This window comes from Vigna radiata, chromosome 5 (assembly GCF_000741045.1).
Source record: "Vigna radiata var. radiata cultivar VC1973A chromosome 5, Vradiata_ver6, whole genome shotgun sequence".
NCBI classification, from domain to species: domain Eukaryota; kingdom Viridiplantae; phylum Streptophyta; class Magnoliopsida; order Fabales; family Fabaceae; genus Vigna; species Vigna radiata.
Window position 1 is genome coordinate 27,511,342 of NC_028355.1, and position 11,726 is coordinate 27,523,067.

General features: G+C 32.3%; 1 protein-coding gene across 2 annotated transcripts; it reads left to right on the forward strand.

Annotated features, from left to right (window-relative positions):
* Positions 1–441: 441 nt before the first annotated feature.
* Positions 442–4,159, forward strand: LOC106762613 (siroheme synthase 2). Of its 2 annotated transcripts, XM_014646615.2 has the most exons (5): positions 444–1,120; positions 1,661–1,738; positions 1,862–1,931; positions 2,546–2,823; positions 3,424–4,159. In XM_014646615.2, exons 1-5 carry the CDS (start codon positions 446–448, stop codon positions 3,568–3,570), a joined length of 1,248 nt encoding a protein of 415 aa, XP_014502101.2. In that variant the 5' UTR covers positions 444–445; the 3' UTR covers positions 3,571–4,159. The 2 variants fall into 2 exon arrangements, with proteins under 2 accessions (XP_022636998.1, XP_014502101.2); XM_022781277.1 differs by lacking the exon at positions 1,661–1,738 and having other exon boundaries at positions 442–1,120.
* The last annotated feature ends 7,567 nt before the right edge of the window (positions 4,160–11,726 follow it).

Below are 11,726 nucleotides of genomic sequence, written 5' to 3' on the forward strand. Positions count from 1 at the left end.
TAAATTTATTTAATTTTGAAAACAATCAAATATAATAATGGCATAAAATTTACAATTTCAAGAGCTAAACTAAATCAATCCTTTAGGAAGACAATCATATGTGTTGGTATAATCATAAATAAATTTTAATAAATTTATCTCATTTAAAGAGATTACTTTAAAACATGTTTTAACACGTGAAAATTTTATTTCTAATAATCTTCTTTTATTCTTAATATTATGTTTTAATAAAGAGTAGTTTTAATTTCTTTTAAATGAAATTAAATATTATTAATTTAAATTTATTTTATTTTATTTAATTTGAAATTGGAGAAATTATAATTTAGTAACTGTAATTAACAAATCCACAGACCTGGACCTCCAAATTCTCCAAATTCTGCTATCTGTTTTGACCATGAAACAGAAGAAAACAAAGAAAAGGGAAAGCACACAGAGGCAGAGAGACATGTCCCTCCCACAAGCCCAAAGGCAAACAACACAACATATACTGTCTCCTCAATCTCTCCAAAGTCCATTCCACTTGCCACTTCTCCACTGCCTCTGGTTAAAATATATAGAACAAATTCCAAGCCTTTATAGGTACTGTCTTTTTTCTCACACCACCCACATGGCTCTTCTTCACAAGCTCGCACCTTTTTCCTCTCTCCACTCACCCTTCAACAGAAAGCCTCATTTTTCTCCTCCCCGCCGCCACCTCGTTTGCTTCTCCGCCTCACCCTTTACGGAGAAGCACTCCCTAGAGAGGTACCAGAGGGACCAATGGGTGTACGAGGATAGTCAAACGATGTCGTTTCCTCCCCCCGGCGACTCGGGATCCGTGAGGGAGGAAGACATAGCCCTGCAGCTGCCGGAGCTGAAGAAGCTGCTGGAGGTGCTGAGGGAGAAGAGGAAAAGTGAGGGGAAGTGCAGTGGAGGGGAGTGTTTGCCAGGGGATGTGTTCTTGGTGGGGACCGGGCCTGGGGACCCTGAGCTTCTCACTCTCAAGGCTGTGAGAGTAATTAAGAGTGCTGATTTGTTGCTGTATGACAGGTTGGTCTCCAATGATGTGCTGGATTTGGTTGCCCCTCAGGCCAAGCTTCTCTATGTAGGAAAAACTGCTGGATACCATAGTAGAACACAGGTAAAGATATTGTCTTCTTTTTTTGTCGTTGTTGGGTTCTTGCTAGGTTTTTAAATTGCTGTTTTGTTGCCACTCTTTATTTTGTGGGGAATTGTGGATAAACGTGGTTTTTGCAACCGCAATTGCGGTCGTGGTTTTTGTCATTCTTGATGTTGCAGAAAATTATGGATGAATGTGGTTGTTGTGGCTGCCATTGCGGTCACAAATACTCAAAAACCGTGAAGTTGAGGCCAAAATTACTGATAAACTTGGTTGCTGTGGTCGTGATCTACTCACAATGTCGTCTTAGTCCTTGATGGTGTGGAAGATTACAATAACTGTGGTTTTTGTTGCTTGAATTGTAGTGAGGACTGTTTATTGTAACCTTGGATAGTGGGGTTTTCTTGGAATTTATGATGGGTTAATGATGGAGTCAAAAAATTGTACTTGTGTCAACTTTTGAATATCCTTTAGAGGTGTGATTTTTGTTTTGAAGTTGTAGAGATAGTTCGAGTCGTAGATGATGATAAAATGGATCTTTTTATGGTTGATTTGTGGCAGGAGGAAATACATGAACTTCTTTTGAGTTTTGCAGAAGCTGGGGCAACTGTTGTGAGACTTAAAGGGGGTGATCCATTGGTAAGGTTTTGTATGAGATTGTTTTAGTGGATTGTATTAGTAAAGTAAGTTACCGTTTTAGTTTGTCATGGTCTGTGTGATGAATGTAGATGTCATATAAGGATTGTTGTTGGGTACTTGTAGGTGTTTGGGAGGGGTGGAGAGGAAATGGACTTTTTGCAACAGCAAGGTATCCAAGTCAAAGTTATTCCAGGTATGATTCATGAATGTAATGATTCAATTGGCACCAATGCTATATTATTGTGTGTATAATTTTTTTTTTTCACTCATAGAATCAGAATGTAGTTAGCTTTAGAACTTGAAACAAGAATCTCTCAATCAACCTGTCACAGGCCACAGGCATATGCATATGTCTTACACTTTATAAAACATTTTTCTTACATGAATAATCATATCTTTCTGAGCTATTAGTGGCAAGTCAATGATTAGTCCAACTTATGTTGGCATGAAAATATGATTGGTCCTAGCCTAGGACCTAAATATCACGCACTGTCATTGCCTTTTGAGAGGGAAAAAGGAAAGTGTTTTTCCTTTTTTAGTTTTTTTACTAAGTAAACTATGGAAGGTGATCCATATTACAAAGGGTATTAGCACATAGATTTAAATGAACTGGATCCTGTGGAAAGTAAGTTTCACATTCCTATTTCTTATACTGCTGTAATTGCCATTGGGAAAGAATATTGAAATGAAAGCATAAAATAGTATTTCTATTGTCTCCACGTTGCCTGTTCTTCTATGTAATGATTTCTATAAGAAAAGGAAGAACAGTGGTGATTATTGTAATTAATTATTTCTCATTTCTTGCAGGCATAACTGCTGCATCTGGAATAGCAGCAGAGTTGGGAATACCATTAACTCACCGAGGCATTGCAAATAGTGTGAGATTTCTCACAGGGCATTCAAGGAAAGGAGGATCTGATCCTCTCTTTGTATCAGAAAATGCTGCTGATTCTGATTCTACCTTGGTGGTTTATATGGGCTTGTCGACTTTCCCATCACTTGCACAGAAGTTAATGCTTCATGGTCTGTCCCCTCAGACCCCGGCTGCAGCCATTGAGCGAGGGACAACACTTCACCAACGCACAGTAAGCACAATCTTATCTTCCTTTCAACATAGTTCTCTTCCTGTCACATTGATTAAATTTCTGGGATCGCATTTATTTCCTACACAAAAAAGTTTTATGATGCTTGACTTTGTATGAAAGTGAATCATATTTTTGACAAAACATGGGACACACAAATACAGGATTTGCTGTCATTCTCATTCTGAAAATGACATACATGTTCCTGAGGAAAAAGCTTATCCAAATACTTATTGTTGATGCCTTTGTTAATCTTAACAAATTCATTGTGGTAAAAGATGGTCATCTTAGAAGATTGAATATGTAGTGTGGGAAGGAAGTGCATGATGTGTATCAAACAATAAAGTGATAGGCAACCCCTTTAGTTAGTTCCTTCTAATTAGTAGAGTCATTACTCTTGGATCTCTCCAACATCCAGAGAAATTATTTATTCTTTCTGGTCATCAATAACAATATGTTCTTTGTTTGCTCAACCTGAACCAGTTCCTTTCATGCAGTCAAGACTTTATGATTTTATCTAATGGTAGCAGTTAGCAGAGAGACAGATTACTTTATAGTTGTGAATGGTTGTTAACATGAAAGTGATCATTCACAATCATGCAGGTGTTTGCTGAACTAAAAGACCTTTCTGAGAAAATAACATCTGCTCAGCTGGTGTCACCAACACTGATTATAGTAGGAAAAGTTGTTGAACTATCCCCATTTTGGCCAGCTTCTACAAGAGAAGAATCATGTTTAATGCAGATATGACGGACGATGTTGTTGAGAAATATTATTGTGATGTGCAAGCTTGGTGGAAATGAAGGGTTACCTTGTTGAGAGTTGATTTAGCATGAGCTTGCACATAACAAGGGGTGATGATGATAATCTTGATTGAGATGTATGCAGGATGGCTGGGAAAGCTAAACAAAGCCATCTGATATTTATGGAAATGCTGAACTTCTGCCATAGTCTTGGGGTATCAATGATTTTTTCAGTCTTTGGCAGGAACTGTTTCAGAACCAATTTTGATCTTTTCATGCTCAAGATTGGGAATAAAACAAAGTGATACACAGATTCACTCTCAGTTTTATAAAAAAACACACCGATTTTGGTAGCTGTCTTGATCAGTGCTAACTTGGTCATTGGAGGAAAAATTGTGTAAACCTTGAGCTATTTAGTATCTTTCTTTCAAGAATAAATGTGGAGATGAGTGTCATCATGTGTTCATATCAATGTTGCTGTTATTCAGAACGATTGATTCTGTATTTCATTCATTGTTCTTACTTCATCATGTGACCTTGAGGGTTGTAGGAATTCAGTTCTGGTTTGGTGAATTCAAAATCATAGAGGTATATAATTTTCTTTTAGTAAAATAATATTAGTGCATCTTTTTACTCCTAACTGAATTTTAAATATTAAATTAGATATATTTGTCAATTTTAAAATTACATCACACTATACAATTCAGAAAATTTATTCATTTTTTTAAATAATTCATTTTCTTAAAAAAAATTATTTTCTAGAAATCGGCTCCCTGCAGTTAACTTCCTCGTGATCTTTAGTGGGAGTTGTTGTTTTGGTCTTTGCAAAGTCTGATATATGGATCAATGAGTAATTGGATGTATGTCTGCATATATGATTTTTTCAATTACTATAATTATTGGTATTCAAATATTTTCAAATTCAAATTCATTTTCCGTAATCCTTATTTATTTATTTGGTTTAATACCTATTTTAGTCCCTCCTTTGGAAGAGTTTGTTCAAAGTGGTCCCTCCTTTTTTCAAAAGTTTACTTTAAGTCCTACCTTTTGCAAAAACTGTTCAAAGTGGTCCTTTTTGCTAACGGCGTTAACTTTCTTAACGGCACAGCTGCCAGGTGGCTAATATTTGTTGAGGTGTAACGTTTTGGCTGTGCTGGCACTATTGTGTGTTTTAAAACAAATAATTAATTGTGACGTGAAATTTAATAAAATTAGGTTTAAATTAAAAATTGAATTTAGGGTTAATTGAGGGGTAATTAATTAAAAATCCCATTAAGAATCTTAATTGTTTCTGAAAATCTAAAATGGAAAAAAATCCCCAATCTGAATCCTAAGATTTTGGTTAAAATAAAAATTGAAATTGGGATAATTAAGTAAATGATTTTGGTCAGATGCAAATTTGGGTAAAATCTGCGATTTTGATTGGGATTTTCTGGCAATTGGGATTAAGGTTCATCTTGATTGGGATTTTCTGGCAATTAGGATTAGGGTTCATGCTTGTGACCACTGCACCACGGGGCGAATCGTTATTGCGAAAACTTTCGTCTTTGCAATCCTTTTCTGAAACCAAAAAGTTGCACGCATTCATGCTCACACTTGGTCTATTCTCCTGTGCCTTGTACTCGTCCCGAACATTTCCACACCCAACTAGTTTTTGACTTGAGATCGATGAAGATTGGCTTGAGACCGTTCCTTTCCCCTGTTGCTCCCAACCTCTTTCTCCGCACAGCATGGTATGCGTGTTTCCCTTCAATCACGTTTTCTTGATTCTTCTAAACTTTACTAAATCATATTTTTCGTACTCAACACCAACTTCACTAATAATGGGTTACTCGTTGCAGCTGTTCTATAGGGCTTGCACTTCCCATGTATTCCACTTTTAAAGCTATTGAGGACAATGATCCATATCATCAACAGAGATGGCTATTGTATTGGGCAGATTCTGATTATTCTTCAACCTACATTACCTCGTTGAAGATAGTTAAATTGACCAATTCATTTTTTTTGTTTTATTATTTTCTGTTGATTTGATTGGTATTAGACTACTAGCGATGCGTGCGACATTGCAGCTTTAAAGATCTGTAGAATACATGAATCGAGATCACGGGATGAGTAGAAGGCACAGGCCCAACTGGTTTTTGACTTGATGCAGGAACGGACTGTGATGAACCCTAATTGCAATTGCTTAGAAATTTCCAATTCGCAGATTTTATTTGTCGTGTTTGGTGTTCATGATGTTTGAAGGTGTTTGATGAACCCTAATTGCAATTGCCCATAAATTTCCAATTCGCAGATTTTACCCAAATTTGTATCTGACCAAAAATTACCCCTAAATCCTTCTTTAATCCAACCCTAATTATATTCATTTACACGTCATCATTATATATTTTTTTAAAAACAAATTACAATGCCAAATCAGCACATGTTAGACACTTGGCAGCTCTGCCGTTAATGAACTTAACGCCATTAACAAAAAGGACCAGTTTGAACAGTTTTTGCAAAAGGTAGGACTTAAGTGAACTTTTGAAAAAAGGAGGGACCACTTTGAACAGCTTTTGCAAAATGTAGGACTTAAGTGAACTTTTGAAAAAAGGAGGGACCACTTTGAACAAACCCTCCCAAAAGAGGGACCAAAATAAGTATTAAACCTATTTATTTCTTTCTAAATTGTTTTACATTATATTATTAATATTTTTCAAATAACTTATTATTTTTCAAATCAATTCCATTAAAGCATCCTATTCTTCATTTTCGTTTCAATAAACATCTACTACTGGCTTATTTAAAATGAAATTAGAACTACATAAGATCATATTCCTAATTTATAATTTTATATTAAACTTCTTTTCAAATAATTTCACCCACAATCATGTTATGATGTAATTTTATTTTTCAAATTTATCACACCAAATTTTTTATCAGATAAATCATTTTTACTAAATAAATATACATTTCTCAAATTTAATTTTACAAAATTCAACCATAATTACAATATATTCTTATCAGAATTTTCTTATTAATATAATTACAATATATTTAAATTATCTTATTCATTACTTTTATTCTTCTAATTCTTTTACTTCTAACTGATTTTTAAATACTAAATTAAATACATTTGTTAATTTTAAATTTACATCACACTGTCAAAAGTTTCATGCAAGAATATATTTTTATTACTAATAATTATATTTGTTGTATCTAATGCTTTGTATGACAAAAATTTGAAATAATATTGAGTTAAAACTATAAGTGCAATAACCCTATTATTATTGAAGAAGTAAAGACCTAAAAAATGACATTAATAATGGTAGTGGTTTTAAAAAAATAATAATGAGGCTTAATTAATTTAAGAACGAATTTTATTGTTTTAAAATACACAATTTATTCAAAAATTACTTTTTTAGAGTTCTTTGACTTCTCTCTAAGGAGGATTATGGTTCATTGTTTATCTATTTGAACGAGATCTTCAAGTTTAATTGATTAGTTAGAGATCTTCTCTTTTTGGGTCTGTTTTGTTTTTCTTACATGCTAGCCCTTGTCGTTTTGTATATGAAGTTTGAGTTTTCTATAAGACTCTCTATAGATTAGTGGACCTAACAGTGTACCTTGATGGTGTTTTTGTGGTTCGTAGGAGTAGATAGAACTTCTTATCCGTTTGGAGCTGTTTTAAGCTTTCTAGAGGGGTTTGGTCATCTGTGAGGTAAGAGAAGCTAACTAATGCTTTAAACTTAGTATGATGTGTATAATTTGTGTTAGATGTTTGAATTGTGTGCAATTGATGATTTATGATGGTTATGGAGGATTGTTTAATTGATTTGAATGGTGCTGAAATATTGTGATATGGTATAAGTACTTGGGTTATTGTTAGAATCTTTTGGTTTGGTATGAGAAAGTTATGAAAGAGTTGGTTGGTTCAATATAATGGGTCTTGTAGGTTTGAATTAATAAGATTGAGGAAATAAATGGTTGGTTCTTATGTTCTGTATATGAATGGGTAAAAGGTTAGGATATTCGTTAAAAAGGGAATGTTTAGTAAGGGGGTTTTGACTAGTGAAATTCTAAGGGAGTGGGTTCTTAAGTCAGTTTGGAGTTAGGAATTGAGGTTTGTGGCATTTAAGACTTACTTAGCTTCTTATCTTGCTGAAATCTAAAATGTAAGTATGTTAAGTTAGTAGTTGTAATGACATAAATCTGCATAATTATGTTCTACAAAATTATGTAGACTTGTTGGACAAGCATATACTCGCTTAGTAAAGACAAAGTTAGAGAATCATTGACTTTGTGGTCGCTAAGCAAGCAAAATCTCACTGGATAAAACCAAAATCAGAGAGTTCACTAATTTGACGGTCATTGGACAAATTTTGATAGAATTTAAGTTTGTAAGTTCTAGTGGTTTTCTTGCTGAGCTAACAGATTTAGTCGTTGAGCGAGTATGATTTCAGAGACTACTAGCTGAGCGAGAGTGTTGTTAGGTACTATTAGCTGAACGAGCATATATGGCGGCTGAGCAAGAGACATTTGGATGAGCAAACAGATATGGTGGATGAGCGAAAGTTCTTTCGTCGAGTGAGAAAATTTGGTGGCTAAGTGAAAATATCATAATTTTAACAAAATTTTCATATATATCTTATTATGTGTTTTGTGTGTGATTATGTGAATGTTAAAAACAATTATTGGTTTATAACATGATTGTGAACATATATGGTGGTTATTCATGTATGATATGGTGATGACGACGAGTATGTTATTGATTATGTGCATACTATCAATGTTCAGCATAATTTCATGGACCTCGTGATGAGACTCTATGGTGGCATTTTGTAGTGTGTTATATTGATGTAGACACTTAGTCTTGAAAGTTATCCTAACACTTCAATAATCATTCCATCTCAAGTAGATAACGGGGGTATATAGTGAAAAATAGAAGGAGGTTTTAGTCTATGGTTTGTTTCTTTCGCCATAGGTGGTAGACAAACTAACCTTGTGTGATAGCTTGAGATGAGTAAATTGTTTCACCACTATAAGTGCAAAACTTGTCATAGTCTGAATTTAATACACATATCCGGGTGGGCAAGTCTAAGTGTTATGAATTTGTTTAAGTTTTAATTTGAATTAAGAATGCAATTATTATGTATGGTTGAACTAAAATGTGTTTGTCTCTTTGTAAAAGTTAGTTTACCCTTCTATTTTGTTTGTATATTTATGTTTCTCTTTTGAAATGATCATCTGATTAGTATCAACAGAGGAGGATATCTTTTGTGAACAAGTGTTCGGGAGAGATGAAGTTGAGGCATAGAGGTAGAAGTTTTGTATTGATTTCCTCTGTTTTTAAAAACCATATTGTACTTTTGGTTCATTGTAATATATCATTGTAATGCATGATCTTGTATATATATATTTTATTATTATAAGTTATATCTCGATATATGTAATAACATCTTATATATTTTTTTAGTCAAATGTTTTGTATAATTGAAGGCGTGAGTAATTCTATGATAATTGAATGCTAAGAAAATTTAAGATATTATGGTATTATTATGAGTAAGAAATTATTTATTTTATAAAAGTTAACTTATTATTCTTAAATTACTTAAATATAGCACTAAAAATATTTAAATATAACATGAAAAGTATTCAAACTTCACCTTAAAGAAAATATTTATCGGAAATTATCACTATTTTTGTATTATAAAATTGTTCTGAACTTAAAGACTCACATGGTAAAATAAAACAAAATATTTTTAAATCACTCAAAGCATAAAAATATCAAAATATAATTTTAAAAGTATTTAAATATATTATTATACATAAAAATAATTTTAAGTTATTCAAACATTATAAGTAATAATTTTATAAGAAATAGTATTGAATTTGAATTATAGATATGAAATTAACCCCATAACAGCAAGCTAGGCCCAACATCGATTTTGTTTGTATCATTTCAACTACAAGAAAGTGTTAGAAAGGTTTAAAATGTTCATGCTTTATATTTTCATAATTTGAAATTCCCAAATATGTTCCAAATTTCACAATGGAGAATCTATTTTAGATGGTAAAATGCATTTTCAGATTTTTAATTTATGTAATTCGGAATATAGATTTCTGATTACAAAATGTGCTTTGATTGTATAATTTATAATATATTTTCAAACTAATTAATCTAAAAATATATAAAATTTAAAAATGTAATTTTTAAATTACGTAATCGAGAATTCAAATTACGTAATCTAAAAATATATTTTTAATTATATAATTTAAAATATGATTTGAATTGTGTTATTCAATATTTTGAGATCCAAAAATATAGATTGAATTACAAAATCCGTAATAAATGTTCATATTGTATAATATAAAATATATTTTTCAATTCCATAACTAGAATAAATTTTCAAATTATAAAATGTATTTGAAACCCATACAAATAGATATACAAATTCATAGATAGATCATTAATTTGATTGCATCCTCGTCAATTTTTTTTTTTAATTTCTCAAATCTTCAGAAAGTTTAATAAAAATTAAAGGCCTGTTTAGAAACCTAATTTAAACTATTAAAAGAAACTTCCCGTAAAATCAATTACTTCTTATAAAATTGTATTTTTAATCCTTAATCAGTTTGATGATTAAAGACTAATCTAGAATGTTAATTTTCCAGTTAGAACATTGATGACGTGATAAGTCTGGACTATTACTATTTTCATTACATAATCCATGTCATTCAACATACAAAAAATCCATTAACTTTGACCAGTGAAAATATTTAAAAAATTAAGAATAAAAGAAGATAAAAGTTTAATCTAAAGAAAAAAACTGAGGTCTTTGTTAGAAACAAATAGTTGTGTTTTTCCATGATATCATAAACTTGATTAAAACCCTTCAATGTTTATCAGTAGCAAGACAGCAACAAAACACTGAATATGTCTGACACCATCTTTGGTGGGAAAAGTAGCTAATTTTCTGAGTTAACGAAACTTTTCTTTCCTGTAACAGAAAAAAAAAATAGTGATACAATTTAATTGTACCATGATATTTTAACAACTTTTTGACACATATTATGTATCACTATTTTTTATTAGTTCGTATATTTGAAACGTACTAATCACGATCGGTTACATAAATATTTGTAAAAAAGTTTTCAAAAAAAGTTATTAATGATACATTTTAAGAGAATTTGATTCGCTGTAATTGCATTAGCAGGAGTGACAAAAACAATTGTTGAATTCAATTATTGTCTCCCTACTGCATAAACTTTTAGCCCTTTGGCTCCTTTTCTGCTAGAATTTTCCCATAATTGAGATTATTTTTAGCTTCTTAAAGGGCGCACACACCTGAATAATGCATGCATACCAGTTTTTCTTTTAATTATCCCATAAACTTTCAAGAAAACTTTGGATTTGTGGGCCATGTGGGGTCCCAATAACACCATGTCACACATTACTTTGATGCTGAATTCCACTGCAGGACATGCACAAGCCTACACACCCTTGTTACAGTACTACTGATATCTTGTCTCATGGGGACCAGTTGGTGCTGATCAAGGAATCTTAGAGCTTTTTGCTGCGACATTGTGAAATGGTACCAGGGTGGAACACATACCCTTTTATGTTAAATATCCACATCGATTAATAAGATAAATTTAAATACAAACTCCACCTTACGAATTTATCGTAATAAAATTAGTTGTTTATTGAATTTATTGTGTCGCTATGTTCTATTATCATACCACTAATTAATAGATGTCTAATCCTACATTCAATATATATATATATGTAGGGGTTTGTTAACACGCATACGCCTGTTTTTCAGTTGGTACCCTCATTTATCATGGATTCAAGTTTTAAGGTCAAGGATATTTAAATAATTTTCATTCTCAAAACTAAAAAAAAAAAGAAATTCCCAAACCCTTACTCGCCTCCCTCATTCCTCTCAACCCTTTCTCTCTCATCTCTCTCACTCCAACATTTTCTCTGTCATCTCTCTCATTCCAACATTTTCTCTGTCATCCCTACTGTTGCCCCAATTGAAAAAAAAAATCAGAAACCCTTTGTCATCAGAGATATTTTCTCTCCCATCTCAACATTTTCTCTGTCATCATTCCAACATTTTTTCTCTTATCTCAACCCAATTGAAGATGGTGGTAGCAATTTGAATCAGAGATATTTTT

Bases quoted from the DNA above. Each gene is read 5' to 3' on its own strand.
- LOC106762613 (XM_014646615.2), top strand. From the start codon at position 446: ATGTCCCTCCCACAAGCCCAAAGGCAAACAACACAACATATACTGTCT. The intron at 1,739-1,861 runs GTAAGGTTTTGT...GGGTACTTGTAG, and splicing joins TTAAAGGGGGTGATCCATTG to GTGTTTGGGAGGGGTGGAGA. The intron at 2,824-3,423 runs GTAAGCACAATC...ACAATCATGCAG, and splicing joins CAACACTTCACCAACGCACA to GTGTTTGCTGAACTAAAAGA.